A 13,100-nucleotide genomic window follows, 5' to 3' on the forward strand; every position below is an offset into this window, starting at 1 on the left:
GTGTATGTGTATACCGGTATTACCTCTCTGGGCGTGTACATGTATACCGGTATTACCTCTCTGGGCGTGTATGTGTATACCGGTATTACCTCTCTGGGCGTGTACGTGTATACCGGTATTACCTCTCTGGGCGTGTATGTGTATATCGGTATTACCTCTCTGGACGTGTATGTGTATACCGGTATTACCTCTCTGGGCGTGTACGTGTATACCGGTATTACCTCTCTGGGCGTGTATGTGTATACCCGTATTACCTCTCTGGGCGTGTATGTGTATACCGGTATTACCTCTCTGGGCGTGTATGTGTATACCGGTATTACCTCTCTGGGCGTGTATGTGTATACCGGTATTACCTCTCTGGGCGTGTATGTGTATACCGGTATTACCTATCTGGGCGTGTATGTGTATACCGGTATTATCTATCTGGGCGTGTATGTGTATACCGGTATTACCTCTCTGGGCGTGTATGTGTATACCGGTATTACCTCTCTGGGCGTGTATGTGTATACCGGTATTACCACTCTGTATATGTATGTGTATACCGGTATTACCTCTCTGGGCGTGTATGTGAATACCCGTATTACCTCTCTGGGCATGTACGTGTATACCCGTATTACCACTCTGGGTGTGTATGTGCATACCGGTATTACCGCTCTGTATATGTATGTGCATACCGGTATTACCGCTCTGTATATGTATGTGTATACCGGTATTACCTCTCTGGGCGTGTATGTGTATACCGGTATTACCTCTCTGGACATAGTGACGGCTTGGGGGGGCCACAGGATTTCACTGAGCAGAGCTGTTGCTAGTGGGCTGGGCAGCCTGGGGGTGGGGCCAAGGAGAGGAGGAAACAACATGGAGCAGGGAGGAGGTGTGTGTGTGTCTGTCTGGCCTTTCACCATTGTGTCCAGTTTTTTTCAAGAAGCCTATTCAGCACAGGTGGCTCAGTCTAAGACTGATTGAGCCATCTGTGCAGAAGCAGGGAGGGAGATCCTCAAAACCTGCCTGCTTGGGGGGGAGGGGGGTGTCTTGAGGACTGGAGTTTGCCACCCCTGCCTTAACCAATTCCAATTAGTGGTTGAAATGCTATTAAAAAAAAGTACTGGTTCTGTACACAAAGCAACATTTGAACGTGAGAAAGCGAGATTTGTTAGCAAGATGGCGGCAACGCGTCACCTTCTGTTGATTTGCATCGCGATGACGGAATTTTTTTCGGCTTGTTATGCGGGAATCTCCGTGACAGGTTTTGGGTGTTACTTTACTCCCCGGCTGTTAGCGCAGATTATTCCCATTCAGGTTTAGCAGAGGTTTTGATGCAAAATATAGGAGAAAAGGGATGTATTAAGATACAATAATTTATGTATCTCATTAAGGCATATAATATCGATCTCCGGTCTATAATATCGATCTCCGGTCTATAATATCGATCTCCGGTCTATAATATCGATCTCCGGTCTATAATATCTGTCTCCTGTCTCCTTCTATAATATCGATCTCCGGTCTATAATATCGATCTCCGGTCTATAATATCGATCTCCGGTCTATAATATCTGTCTCCTGTCTCCGGTCTATAATATCGATCTCCGGTCTATAATATCGATCTCCGGTCTATAATATCTGTCTCCGGCCTCCTTCTATAATATCGATCTCCGGTCTATAATATCGATCTCCGGTCTATAATATCGATCTCCGGTCTATAATATCTGTCTCCTGTCTCCTTCTATAATATCTATCTCCGGTCTATAATATCGATCTCCGGTCTATAATATCTGTCTCCTGTCTCCTTCTATAATATCTATCTCCGGTCTATAATATCGATCTCCGGTCTATAATATCTGTCTCCTGTCTCCTTCTATAATATCTGTCTCCGGCTTCCTTCTATAATATCTGTCTCCGGCCTCCTTCTATAATATCGGTCTCCGGCCTCCTTCTATAATATCGGTCTCCGGCCTCCTTCTATAATATCGGTCTCCTTCTATAATATCGGTCTCCTGTCTCCTTCTGTAATATCTGTCTCTGGCCTCCTTCTATAATATCTGTCTCCGGCCTCCTTCTATAATATCGGTCTCCGGTCTCCTTCTGTAATATCTGTCTCCGGCCTCCTTCTATAATATCGGTCTCCGGCCTCCTTCTATAATATCGGTCTCTGGCCTCCTTCTATAATATCGGTCTCCGGCCTCCTTCTATAATATCGGTCTCTGGCCTCCTTCTATAATATCGGTCTCCGGCCTCCTTCTATAATATCGGTCTCTGGCCTCCTTCTATAATATCGGTCTCCGGCCTCCTTCTATAATATCGGTCTCTGGCCTCCTTCTATAATATCGGTCTCCGGCCTCCTTCTATAATATCGGTCTCTGGCCTCCTTCTATAATATCGGTCTCCGGCCTCCTTCTATAATATCGGTCTCTGGCCTCCTTCTATAATATCGGTCTCCGGCCTCCTTCTATAATATCGGTCTCCGGCCTCCTTCTATAATATCGGTCTCTGGCCTCCTTCTATAATATCGGTCTCTGGCCTCCTTCTATAATATCGGTCTCCTTCTATAATATCTGTCTCTGGCCTCCTTCTGTAACCTCCCCTTCATTCACATGGAGGCAAAAAGAGGTAAAAATGACCATTATACACGGACGCTTTGAGACACGTACAAAATATCTCTGTACGCATCAATGTTATAGATGTTATAGCCCACCCTGTTAGAGCTTTCCGACACACCTAACCCAGAGAGGTTTGTAAATAAGCCTATTTTATTTCTATGCTACTTATTTCTTTGAGAGATTCTCTGTTTCTGTATAAATACAATTCTCGAGGGCTAAGGGAGGAGATCACTGGCCATGCCCTGGCCTTTGCAGTGTGACCGTGGGCAAATCACTATCTCCCTGTCCCTCGGACGCCAACATTTGATGGCAAGCTCTGCGGGCAAGGGGTTCCTTGTGCCTGCAAGCTTCTATGTACAGCGCCACGTACGCAGACAGTGCTACATATGATAAAAATAATATTGTTATGTATGTATGTATGTCTTTGTCTTTATTTATATAGCGCCATTAATGTACATAGCGCGTCACAGCAGTAATACACGTGACAATCATATAAATAACAAATAACACATAATGGGAATAAGCGCTTCAGACATAAGTGACATTTAGGAAAAGGAGTCCCTGCCCCGAAGAGCTTACAATCTAATTGGTCAGTAAGAACGTACACAGACAGTAGGAGGGCGTTCTGGTAAGTGCGTCTGCAGGGGGCCAAGGTCGATGTAAGAGGTGTAAAGTATCCGCCACGGAGCTACTCATATGCTTCGTTAAGCAGGTGTGTTTTAAGATGGGTCTTAAAGGTGGATAGAGAGGGTGCTAGTCGGGTACTGAGGGGGAGGGCATTCCAGAGGTGGGGGGCAGTCAGTGAGAAAGGTTTAAGACGGGAGAGGGCTTTAGACACAAAGGGGGTAGAGAGAAGACATCCTTAAGCAGAACGCAAGAGTCAGGATGGTGCATTGTGAGAAATGAAGGCTGAGCTGTAAGGAGGGGCAGAGGGGGGTACAGTGAGATATTAGGGGGAGATGTAAGGAGGGGCAGAGGGGGGTATAGTGAGATATTAGGGGGAGATGTAAGGAGGGGCAGAGGGGGGTACAGTGAGATATTAGGGGGAGATGTAAGGAGGGACAGAGGGGGGTACAGTGAGATATTAGGGGGAGATGTAAGGAGGGGCAGAAGAGTGTAAAGCTTTAGAAGTGAGGAGGAGAATTGAGCTATTACAGTGTACGGTGTTTATTTTCAAAAAGCAGAACGTGAACGCTTTCCCCTGGATGGGAAATATTTCCGCCCCTCGGAACATCCCCCGGCTTTGCTGGCTCAGGACAGCTGCGGTGTGGACAGAGGGGACAGAGGCGCTCTTGTGTGCTGTGATGCTGCAGCAGTCACAGAGAAGAGGCTCAGAGCTCGTCCCCACCCCCTCTGCTGGTAATGGGATGAGAAAGAGAAGGTTTGGGAGCTCGGGGGGGGGGGGGGGAGGGTTTGGTTTTGAATAATATCAGCTGCAGACAGCGTGTGACTTCCTGTGACTGAGAAGTGCTGGAGCAGAGAGGGTGCTGCGGAGAGGGAGAGAGAGCGAGGCACCGCTTCCCTGGTTCTGACGGTGGAGGGTGGCACCTGATCCCACGCCGCGCGCCCCCTGATCCCACGCCGCGCGGCCCACGGGGATAATAATGTCTCGGATAGAATACTTGGCCAGAGCTCGCATTGACCGGACCAAGGAGATCGCGCTGAAGGTCAGTCCCACGCGTCTCTGCCGTCCCGGGCACACGTGTCGCCTCTCCGGGGGTCGGGGATGGAGGGACACTTTTTGGAAGTGGGGTTTACGGCACCAGGGAACAGGGGGGGGGGGGAGGGGAGCCTTTAAATAGTGAAACACGTGGTCGGGAAGGTCCCTTATGCCGACATTGTGTCACCTTGCGGACGAGCGGCGTGAATCGGTGACAATCGCCACCTGTCCTGAATTTTAAGGGGTGCTGCGGGGGAGGGGGCAGGATTCGGGCGGTCTCCCGACCTCCCAGAGAACGGGGTGCGGGAGGGATGGAGACATGGGCAGAGAAAGGGGACAGTCCCCGAGCTTGAGGGACACAGATGTCACGCAGTGTTGTAATGGCTTGCAGTTAACCCTTTCTGTTCCCGGGGAGCCTTTGGACATCACTGTCTCCTCTTGCAGAAGGGAGCGGATTACACGCAAGATATTGGGGGATTAGCACATATCTGCCACCCTCACTTTCCAAAGCCGGTGTCACCTGGCAATCTGGTGGCTGGACGCCGATTTGCCCCCCCCCCCCCCCCCCGCTTACAAAGCAGCCCTTTCCTTTCAGATACCCCGTGTCCTCGTAGTCGGAAGGGGTAGCGGGGCATAGAAACAAAACTTCCCGCCGGGTGTAACTAACGCAGGAAGAGAGCAGTTACCCTGGGCTGAGTCTGCTGGGAGCAACTGGCAGCGCATCATGTAACCCAGGGGCTGGCAACTGCAGTCCTCGAGGGCCACCAACAGGTCAGGTTTTCAGGGATATCCCTGCTTCAGCACAGGTGGCTCACTCAGCCACTTGTGCTGAAGCAGGAATATCCCTGAAAACCTGTCTGTGGCCCTTGAGGACTGGAGTTGCCCGCCCCTAGCCTTACCTCTCCAGTATATTGAGATCTACAACTGGTGGGATGGGAAAAAGACACTCCAGAAGTGTGGTTATCATCGAACCACCATTCTTGGGCCAATTTGAGTTGTACGGTTTTTGGGAGTATCTCCTAATTTTACAAGAATATATAAAATGGTGTAAATTAGCGAGTTGAAATTGTACGGGTTTCAGGGCAGGGATTCCTTTTACTGTCACAGTATTTGATGCTTATTATGCTGCATTTCCCCCAATTCAAATGTTTATTCTGTAAAGCGCTGCATGCATTTATTGACCACAGTATAAATGGAGGGGGGGGGGTGGTGTGTGTGTGTGTGTGTGTGTGTGTGTGTGTGTGTGTGTGTGTGTGTGTGTGTGTGTGTGTGTGTGTGTGTGTGTGTGTGTGTGTGTGTGTGTGTGTGTGTGTGTGTGTGTGTGTGTGTGTGTGTGTGTGTGTGTGTGTGTGTGTGTGTGTGTGTTTGCAAACCAGATTCTCAACTAAACCGAGTCTGTTTAATGTTCGCATTAGGTTTAGTCGTCATATTCATACCATTGTATATAATATTTATTCTTTGTTCTAATAACAATGAATTCCCTGAAGTGTATATGGGGGTTTTAGGTGCCCGAATGTTGTAATTATTCCCTGTACTTTTAACTCTTTGTACCCTAATTCTGCTTCTAGTTTTCTCTCTGGCTATTTACAGTACAAATATAAACAGGGATACAAAAATGTTGGATAACTTGCAACATGCTTTCAATACTCCCAGCCCAGCTGCTATCTGTGTAAAGGAGGAACAGGAGAGAATACAGTATTCTTCTGTCTGATAACAGTATCCGTAGCACAGACTTTAAGGAAATGCCTGCAGAACAGAACGTCTTTAGCATGTTATGGGGCTCTGTAGTTAGTTAAGGCCAGTCCTCAAGATCCCCCCCCCCCTCAACAGGTCAGGTTTTCACGATAACCCTGCTTCAGCCCAGGTGGCTCACCACCTGGGCTGAAGCTGGGACTGATTGAGCACCTGTGCTGAAGCATTGATATCCTGAAAACCTGACCTGTTGGGGGAGTGGAGAACCCATGAGTTAAGGGGTTAAATTGGGATTGTGAACACTGCTAGTTTTGCTTCTGTTTTTGCAGGGCGTGTAGACAGAGGGGGGCGGGATGGGTGGGGGTGAGGAGGGGTTGTGGGTGAGAAGGAGGAGGAGGAGGGGTGTGGGTGAGAAGGAGGAGGGGTGTGGGGGTGTGCGCTTGCTTTGGGGAGTTACATGGAAGGGCAGCGGTGCACAGAGAACAGACAAAGGCCTTAATAATTACTACCCTGACATCCTTCCACTTCCACTAAGTGACAAATCTTTCTGCTGACAAGCTTTTCAGAGCCTTAAATGCAAATCATTTTGGTGTGTCGCCCTGTGTCACCTCACGCAATATTTTTTTTATAATACTGATACATAAAGGGTGTAGTCTTTTTTTTTTTTTTAATCTTTTTTTTTTACTGACCTCTGAAGTGGGAATAATTGCTAGCTCTTTTGTGACAAATCATCGAGTGCTGTTTTCAGCAGGAATTGTCACAGCAGCGTGGACTCCGCCTATTTACAAGCCCGGGTCGAAATCACGGGTGGCCAACTCCAGCTCTCAAGGGCCACCAACAGGTCAGGTTTTCAGGAGATCCCTGCTTCAGCACAGGGGGCTCAATCAGTCCCAGCTTCCACACAGGTGGCTCAATCAGTCACCGCTTCAGCACAGATGGCACAGTCTTTGACTGAGCCACCTGTGCTGAAGCAGGGGTATCCTCAACCTGGCCTATTGGTGGCCCTTGAGGACTAGAGTTGGCCGCCCCCGGTCTATATATATTCTTGCCAAAATGTGAGAATATTTTTGTGTGTGTGTGTGTGTGTGTGTGTGTGTGTGTGTGTGTGTATATATATTTATATATTATATTATATTATAATATAATATGTATATATGTATATATCGTGTTAACATCTTATATAACATGTCTTAAATGACAAAGCAAACATGAAAATGGCGGGGGCTGTGTTGCATCACTAAATGTACTTCCCATATTTGTTGCTCAATAGGGCTGCAGGCCAGATAAAATAAAGCACACGGGTTACCGGGCGCCCTCGGAGAACAAAGGACAGCTGGTGGGTAACACCAAACCTCGCATGAGAATGGAGACTCCGAGAGCCGTGCATATACCTCTCGCTGTGATCCTTTCTCTGTCCTACACGCTGCCGTTAGCACGGCTTCCGCACTCTGGGCTCCACAGGTGGTCAGAAAGGATTAGGCATCCACGGGCGCCACGTGCACAGGTGCTCAGTAACCACGGCCAGGGGGACTCGCAGAGCAGCCGGGGAATGGCAGCAAAGGGGTTACGTTTCCAGTTGGCAGCTGCGGAGTTCTTGGTATTTCACAAGCTGCTCTCAAAGCAATAAACAGGGTTACGAAATGAAAGCAACCCAATCGGCAGGACGTGTGAGGTAGGCGCGTTTTGGGGAGGCGCAGTGGTAGTGGGTGGGTGGGGGGTTTGGGGGTTATCACAGGAATTGACATAGCTACCCAATTACTCATCCATCTAGGAGTCAGATCCCTGCTTTTGCAGGGGGGGGGGGGGAGACTAGACGTCTGTGGGCGCAATTGATCTGTGTAAGGGGGTGATTCAGGCTTTCAAGAGGGTGATGCGTTTAAATCCTGTGGGAGCAGCAGGAATAGGTACGATGGTGACAACAGTGATATTAAAATGAATAATATATATTTTGTTGTGTCACTGCCGTGGAAGACGCATAATGGGTAATTTATTAAAGTGCTATAGTCATCACCGGGCACAAGCCCGCGGAAACTGCCGATGACTTCAACAGGAGTTTCCGTGAGGTATTACCCCCCCCCCCCCCCAACAGCTTAACCTAAAATGATGGACCTGTAGGGACAAAGAACTGACTCCGGGGTTTGAACAGTCCTATTAAACAGAGTTTAAAGCAGGTGAGACCACCAACAGGTGGCCAAGTGGCCAACTGGTCCGGTTATCTAGCTATCCCTGCTTCAGCACAGGTGGCTAAATCAGTGGCTCAGTCGACAGAACACGCGCCCAACACGACACAACTTTCTAAAACTATTTAGTCTCTAGTGTGAAATACACATGCAGAAAAAACGACCTCGCTTCTCAAGGACCAGCGCAGCCACTGGAACTGCAGTTATGACGCGTTATACCGGCTCCATGTCGTGGCTGCCTTAAGACAAGTCCATGTAGGATCTTTGAGGTTGGTTTCCAAACCCACACGTGGCGTTCTGAAGAACGGACACATGGGGGGGTTACACTGGTGGAACGTGTCACTGTGATGGGGATGGGTGTGAGGATACAATGAGGGTTTCTGCTGTAACAGAGGCACCTAGGCTCCAAGGCTGAGCCGCCCCTGTGAATAAAGGCAGCTCTGTGTACAGGGGCCCCGTGTAAAGGTGAAGTCATCCGCGCGCAAAGCCAACCTGTGTTCTCCAGGGTGCGGGGTGGGACGGCTGTTTAGGGTTCATTCTGGCTGAGTTGGTGAACCCTTTCACCGCCGGAAGGGCCTGCCACAATATTGGACAAAGCGCCTTTATAAAGTAGTGGTACTGTGCGCAGTGGCATGAGATGCTAAACTTGTGAGGGAAGCTCCCGCGGCAGAAACAGCGACTTCAATCTAATTGGCAAAAAAAACCCACGAGAACGCACATCCAACATGTCGTCCCTTAACCCGTTCTTGTTACTTTATTAGTGACAGAATTTGTGCCAAATTATTATTTGAATTATCCTCGGAGCGGAATTGCTGCTGCCGCTTCTGTCTGTGGTTTTCATGGCGGAAGACTCTGGGACTTGCAAACTTTAATATATATATATATGTATGTTATACCTTGCCTGTAGCAGATCATCTGGGGGTAGGTAGGTGGGCAGCTTAAACCATTAGGTCAGGGGTGGCCAACTCCCAGTTCTCAAGGGCCACCAATAGGCCAGGTATTGGGGGGGTATCCCTGCTTCAGCAAAGGTGGCTCAATCAGTGGCTCAGTGTTTAACTGAGACACTTGTGCTGAAGCAGAGATATCCTTAAAACCTGACCTGATGGTGGCCCTTGAGATCTGGAGTTGGCCCCTCCCCTGCATTAGGTGGTCACCACCCTTCCAAAAATACTAATTAAGTTCCATGTGTTACGGTTCTCTCCCCCGATATAAACAGTACTTCCAATGTTTCCTATAATTTACTGGTGTGCCATTGGGGTGTGACCAAGACGGCTACAAGCAAAAACACAAGCTCAACGCACCATATACTAGTGAGCAAAAACACAAGCTCAACGCACCATATACTAGTGAGCAAAAACACAAGCTCAACGCACCATATACTAGTGAGCAAAAACACAAGCTCAACGCACCATATACTAGTGAGCAAAAACACAAGCTCAACGCACCATATACTAGTGAGCAAAAACACAAGCTCAACGCACCATATACTAGTGAGCTAAAACACAAGCTCAACGCACCATATACTAGTGAGAAAAAACACAAGCTCAACGCAACATATACTAGTGAGCTAAAACACAAGCTCAACGCACCATATACTAGTGAGCAAAAACACAAGCTCAACGCACCATATACTAGTGCGCTAAAACACAAGCTCAACGCACCATATACTAGTGAGCTAAAACACAAGCTCAACGCACCATATACTAGTGAGCTAAAACACAAGCTCAACGCACTATATACTAGTGAGCAAAAACACAAGCTTAACGCACCATATACTAGTGAGCTAAAACACAAGCTCAACGCACCATATACTAGTGAGCTAAAACACAAGCTCAACGCACCATATACTAGTGAGCAAAAACACAAGCTCAACGCACCATATACTAGTGAGCTAAAACACAAGCTCAACGCACCATATACTAGTGAGCAAAAACACAAGCTCAACGCACCATATACTAGTGAGCTAAAACACAAGCTCAACGCACCATATACTAGTGAGCTAAAACACAAGCTCAACGCACCATATACTAGTGAGCAAAAACACAAGCTCAACGCACCATATACTAGTGAGCTAAAACACAAGCTCAACGCACCATATACTAGTGAGCTAAAACACAACAACGCACCATATACTAGTGAGCAAAAACACAAGCTCAACGCACCATATACTAGTGAGCTAAAACACAAGCTCAACGCACCATATACTAGTGAGCTAAAACACAAGCTCAACGCATCATATACTAGTGAGCTAAAACACAAGCTCAACGCACCATATACTAGTGAGCAAAAACACAAGCTCAACGCACCATATACTAGTGAGCTAAAACACAAGCTCAACGCACCATATACTAGTGAGCTAAAACACAAGCTCAACGCACCATATACTAGTGAGCTAAAACACAAGCTCAACGCACCATATACTAGTGAGCTAAAACACAAGCTCAACGCACCATATACTAGTGAGCTAAAACACAAGCTCAACGCACCATATACTAGTGAGCAAAAACACAAGCTCAACGCACCATATACTAGTGAGCTAAAACACAAGCTCAACGCACCATATACTAGTGAGCTAAAACACAAGCTCAACGCACCATATACTAGTGAGCTAAAACACAAGCTCAACGCACCATATACTAGTGAGCTAAAATACAAGCTCAACGCACCATATACTAGTGAGCAAAAACACAAGCTCAACGCACCATATACTAGTGAACAAAAACACAAGCTCAACGCACCATATACTAGTGAGCTAAAACACAAGCTCAACGCACCATATACTAGTGAGCAAAAACACAACAACGCACCATATACTAGTGAGCTAAAACACAAGCTCAACGCACATATACTAGTGAGCTAAAACACAACAACGCACCATATACTAGTGAGCTAAAACACAACAACGCACCATATACTAGTGAGCTAAAACACAAGCTCAACGCACCATATACTAGTGAGCTAAAACACAAGCTCAACGCACCATATACTAGTGAGCAAAAACACAAGCTCAACTCACCATATACTAGTGAGCAAAAACACAACAACGCACCATATACTAGTGAGCTAAAACACAAGCTCAACGCACCATATACTAGTGAGCAAAAACACAACGCACCATATACTAGTGAGCTAAAACACAAGCTCAACGCACCATATACTAGTGAGCTAAAACACAAGCTCAACGCACCATATACTAGTGAGCTAAAACACAAGCTCAACGCACCATATACTAGTGAGCTAAAATACAAGCTCAACGCACCATATACTAGTGAGCAAAAACACAAGCTCAACGCACCATATACTAGTGAACAAAAACACAAGCTCAACGCACCATATACTAGTGAGCTAAAACACAAGCTCAACGCACCATATACTAGTGAGCAAAAACACAACAACGCACCATATACTAGTGAGCTAAAACACAAGCTCAACGCACATATACTAGTGAGCTAAAACACAACAACGCACCATATACTAGTGAGCTAAAACACAACAACGCACCATATACTAGTGAGCTAAAACACAAGCTCAACGCACCATATACTAGTGAGCTAAAACACAAGCTCAACGCACCATATACTAGTGAGCAAAAACACAAGCTCAACTCACCATATACTAGTGAGCAAAAACACAACAACGCACCATATACTAGTGAGCTAAAACACAAGCTCAACGCACCATATACTAGTGAGCAAAAACACAACGCACCATATACTAGTGAACAAAAACACAAGCTCAACGCACCATATACTAGTGAGAAAAAACACAAGCTCAACGCAACATATACTAGTGAGCTAAAACACAAGCTCAACGCACCATATACTAGTGAGCAAAAACACAAGCTCAACGCACCATATACTAGTGCGCTAAAACACAAGCTCAACGCACCATATACTAGTGAGCTAAAACACAAGCTCAACGCACCATATACTAGTGAGCTAAAACACAAGCTCAACGCACTATATACTAGTGAGCAAAAACACAAGCTTAACGCACCATATACTAGTGAGCTAAAACACAAGCTCAACGCACCATATACTAGTGAGCTAAAACACAAGCTCAACGCACCATATACTAGTGAGCAAAAACACAAGCTCAACGCACCATATACTAGTGAGCTAAAACACAAGCTCAACGCACCATATACTAGTGAGCAAAAACACAAGCTCAACGCACCATATACTAGTGAGCTAAAACACAAGCTCAACGCACCATATACTAGTGAGCTAAAACACAAGCTCAACGCACCATATACTAGTGAGCAAAAACACAAGCTCAACGCACCATATACTAGTGAGCTAAAACACAAGCTCAACGCACCATATACTAGTGAGCTAAAACACAACAACGCACCATATACTAGTGAGCAAAAACACAAGCTCAACGCACCATATACTAGTGAGCTAAAACACAAGCTCAACGCACCATATACTAGTGAGCTAAAACACAAGCTCAACGCATCATATACTAGTGAGCTAAAACACAAGCTCAACGCACCATATACTAGTGAGCAAAAACACAAGCTCAACGCACCATATACTAGTGAGCTAAAACACAAGCTCAACGCACCATATACTAGTGAGCTAAAACACAAGCTCAACGCACCATATACTAGTGAGCTAAAACACAAGCTCAACGCACCATATACTAGTGAGCTAAAACACAAGCTCAACGCACCATATACTAGTGAGCTAAAACACAAGCTCAACGCACCATATACTAGTGAGCAAAAACACAAGCTCAACGCACCATATACTAGTGAGCTAAAACACAAGCTCAACGCACCATATACTAGTGAGCTAAAACACAAGCTCAACGCACCATATACTAGTGAGCTAAAACACAAGCTCAACGCACCATATACTAGTGAGCTAAAATACAAGCTCAACGCACCATATACTAGTGAGCAAAAACACAAGCTCAACGCACCATATACTAGTGAACAAAAACACAAGCTCAACGCACCATATA

General features: G+C 46.5%; 1 protein-coding gene across 10 annotated transcripts in view; it reads left to right on the plus strand.

Annotated features, from left to right (window-relative positions):
- ARHGEF2 (Rho/Rac guanine nucleotide exchange factor 2) overlaps nt 1-13,100 on the plus strand; it is a 160,555-nt gene that overhangs the window by 70,729 nt on the left and 76,726 nt on the right. The window contains exons 1-3 of one of the 10 annotated variants that reach the window (XM_075607848.1): nt 4,011-4,116; nt 4,150-4,264; nt 7,220-7,285. The exons of 6 other annotated variants lie outside the window; for them this stretch is intronic. In XM_075607848.1, the coding sequence (XP_075463963.1) occupies nt 4,202-4,264; nt 7,220-7,285 (129 nt within the window). In that variant the 5' untranslated portion in view covers nt 4,011-4,116; nt 4,150-4,201. Of the gene's footprint in view, nt 1-4,010; nt 4,265-7,219; nt 7,286-13,100 lie in introns of those variants that run through there. 3 more of the 10 variants (XM_075607850.1, XM_075607847.1, XM_075607849.1) reach the window with 3 other exon arrangements.

This window comes from Ascaphus truei, chromosome 7 (assembly GCF_040206685.1).
Source record: "Ascaphus truei isolate aAscTru1 chromosome 7, aAscTru1.hap1, whole genome shotgun sequence".
Classification (NCBI taxonomy): Eukaryota; Metazoa; Chordata; class Amphibia; order Anura; family Ascaphidae; genus Ascaphus; species Ascaphus truei.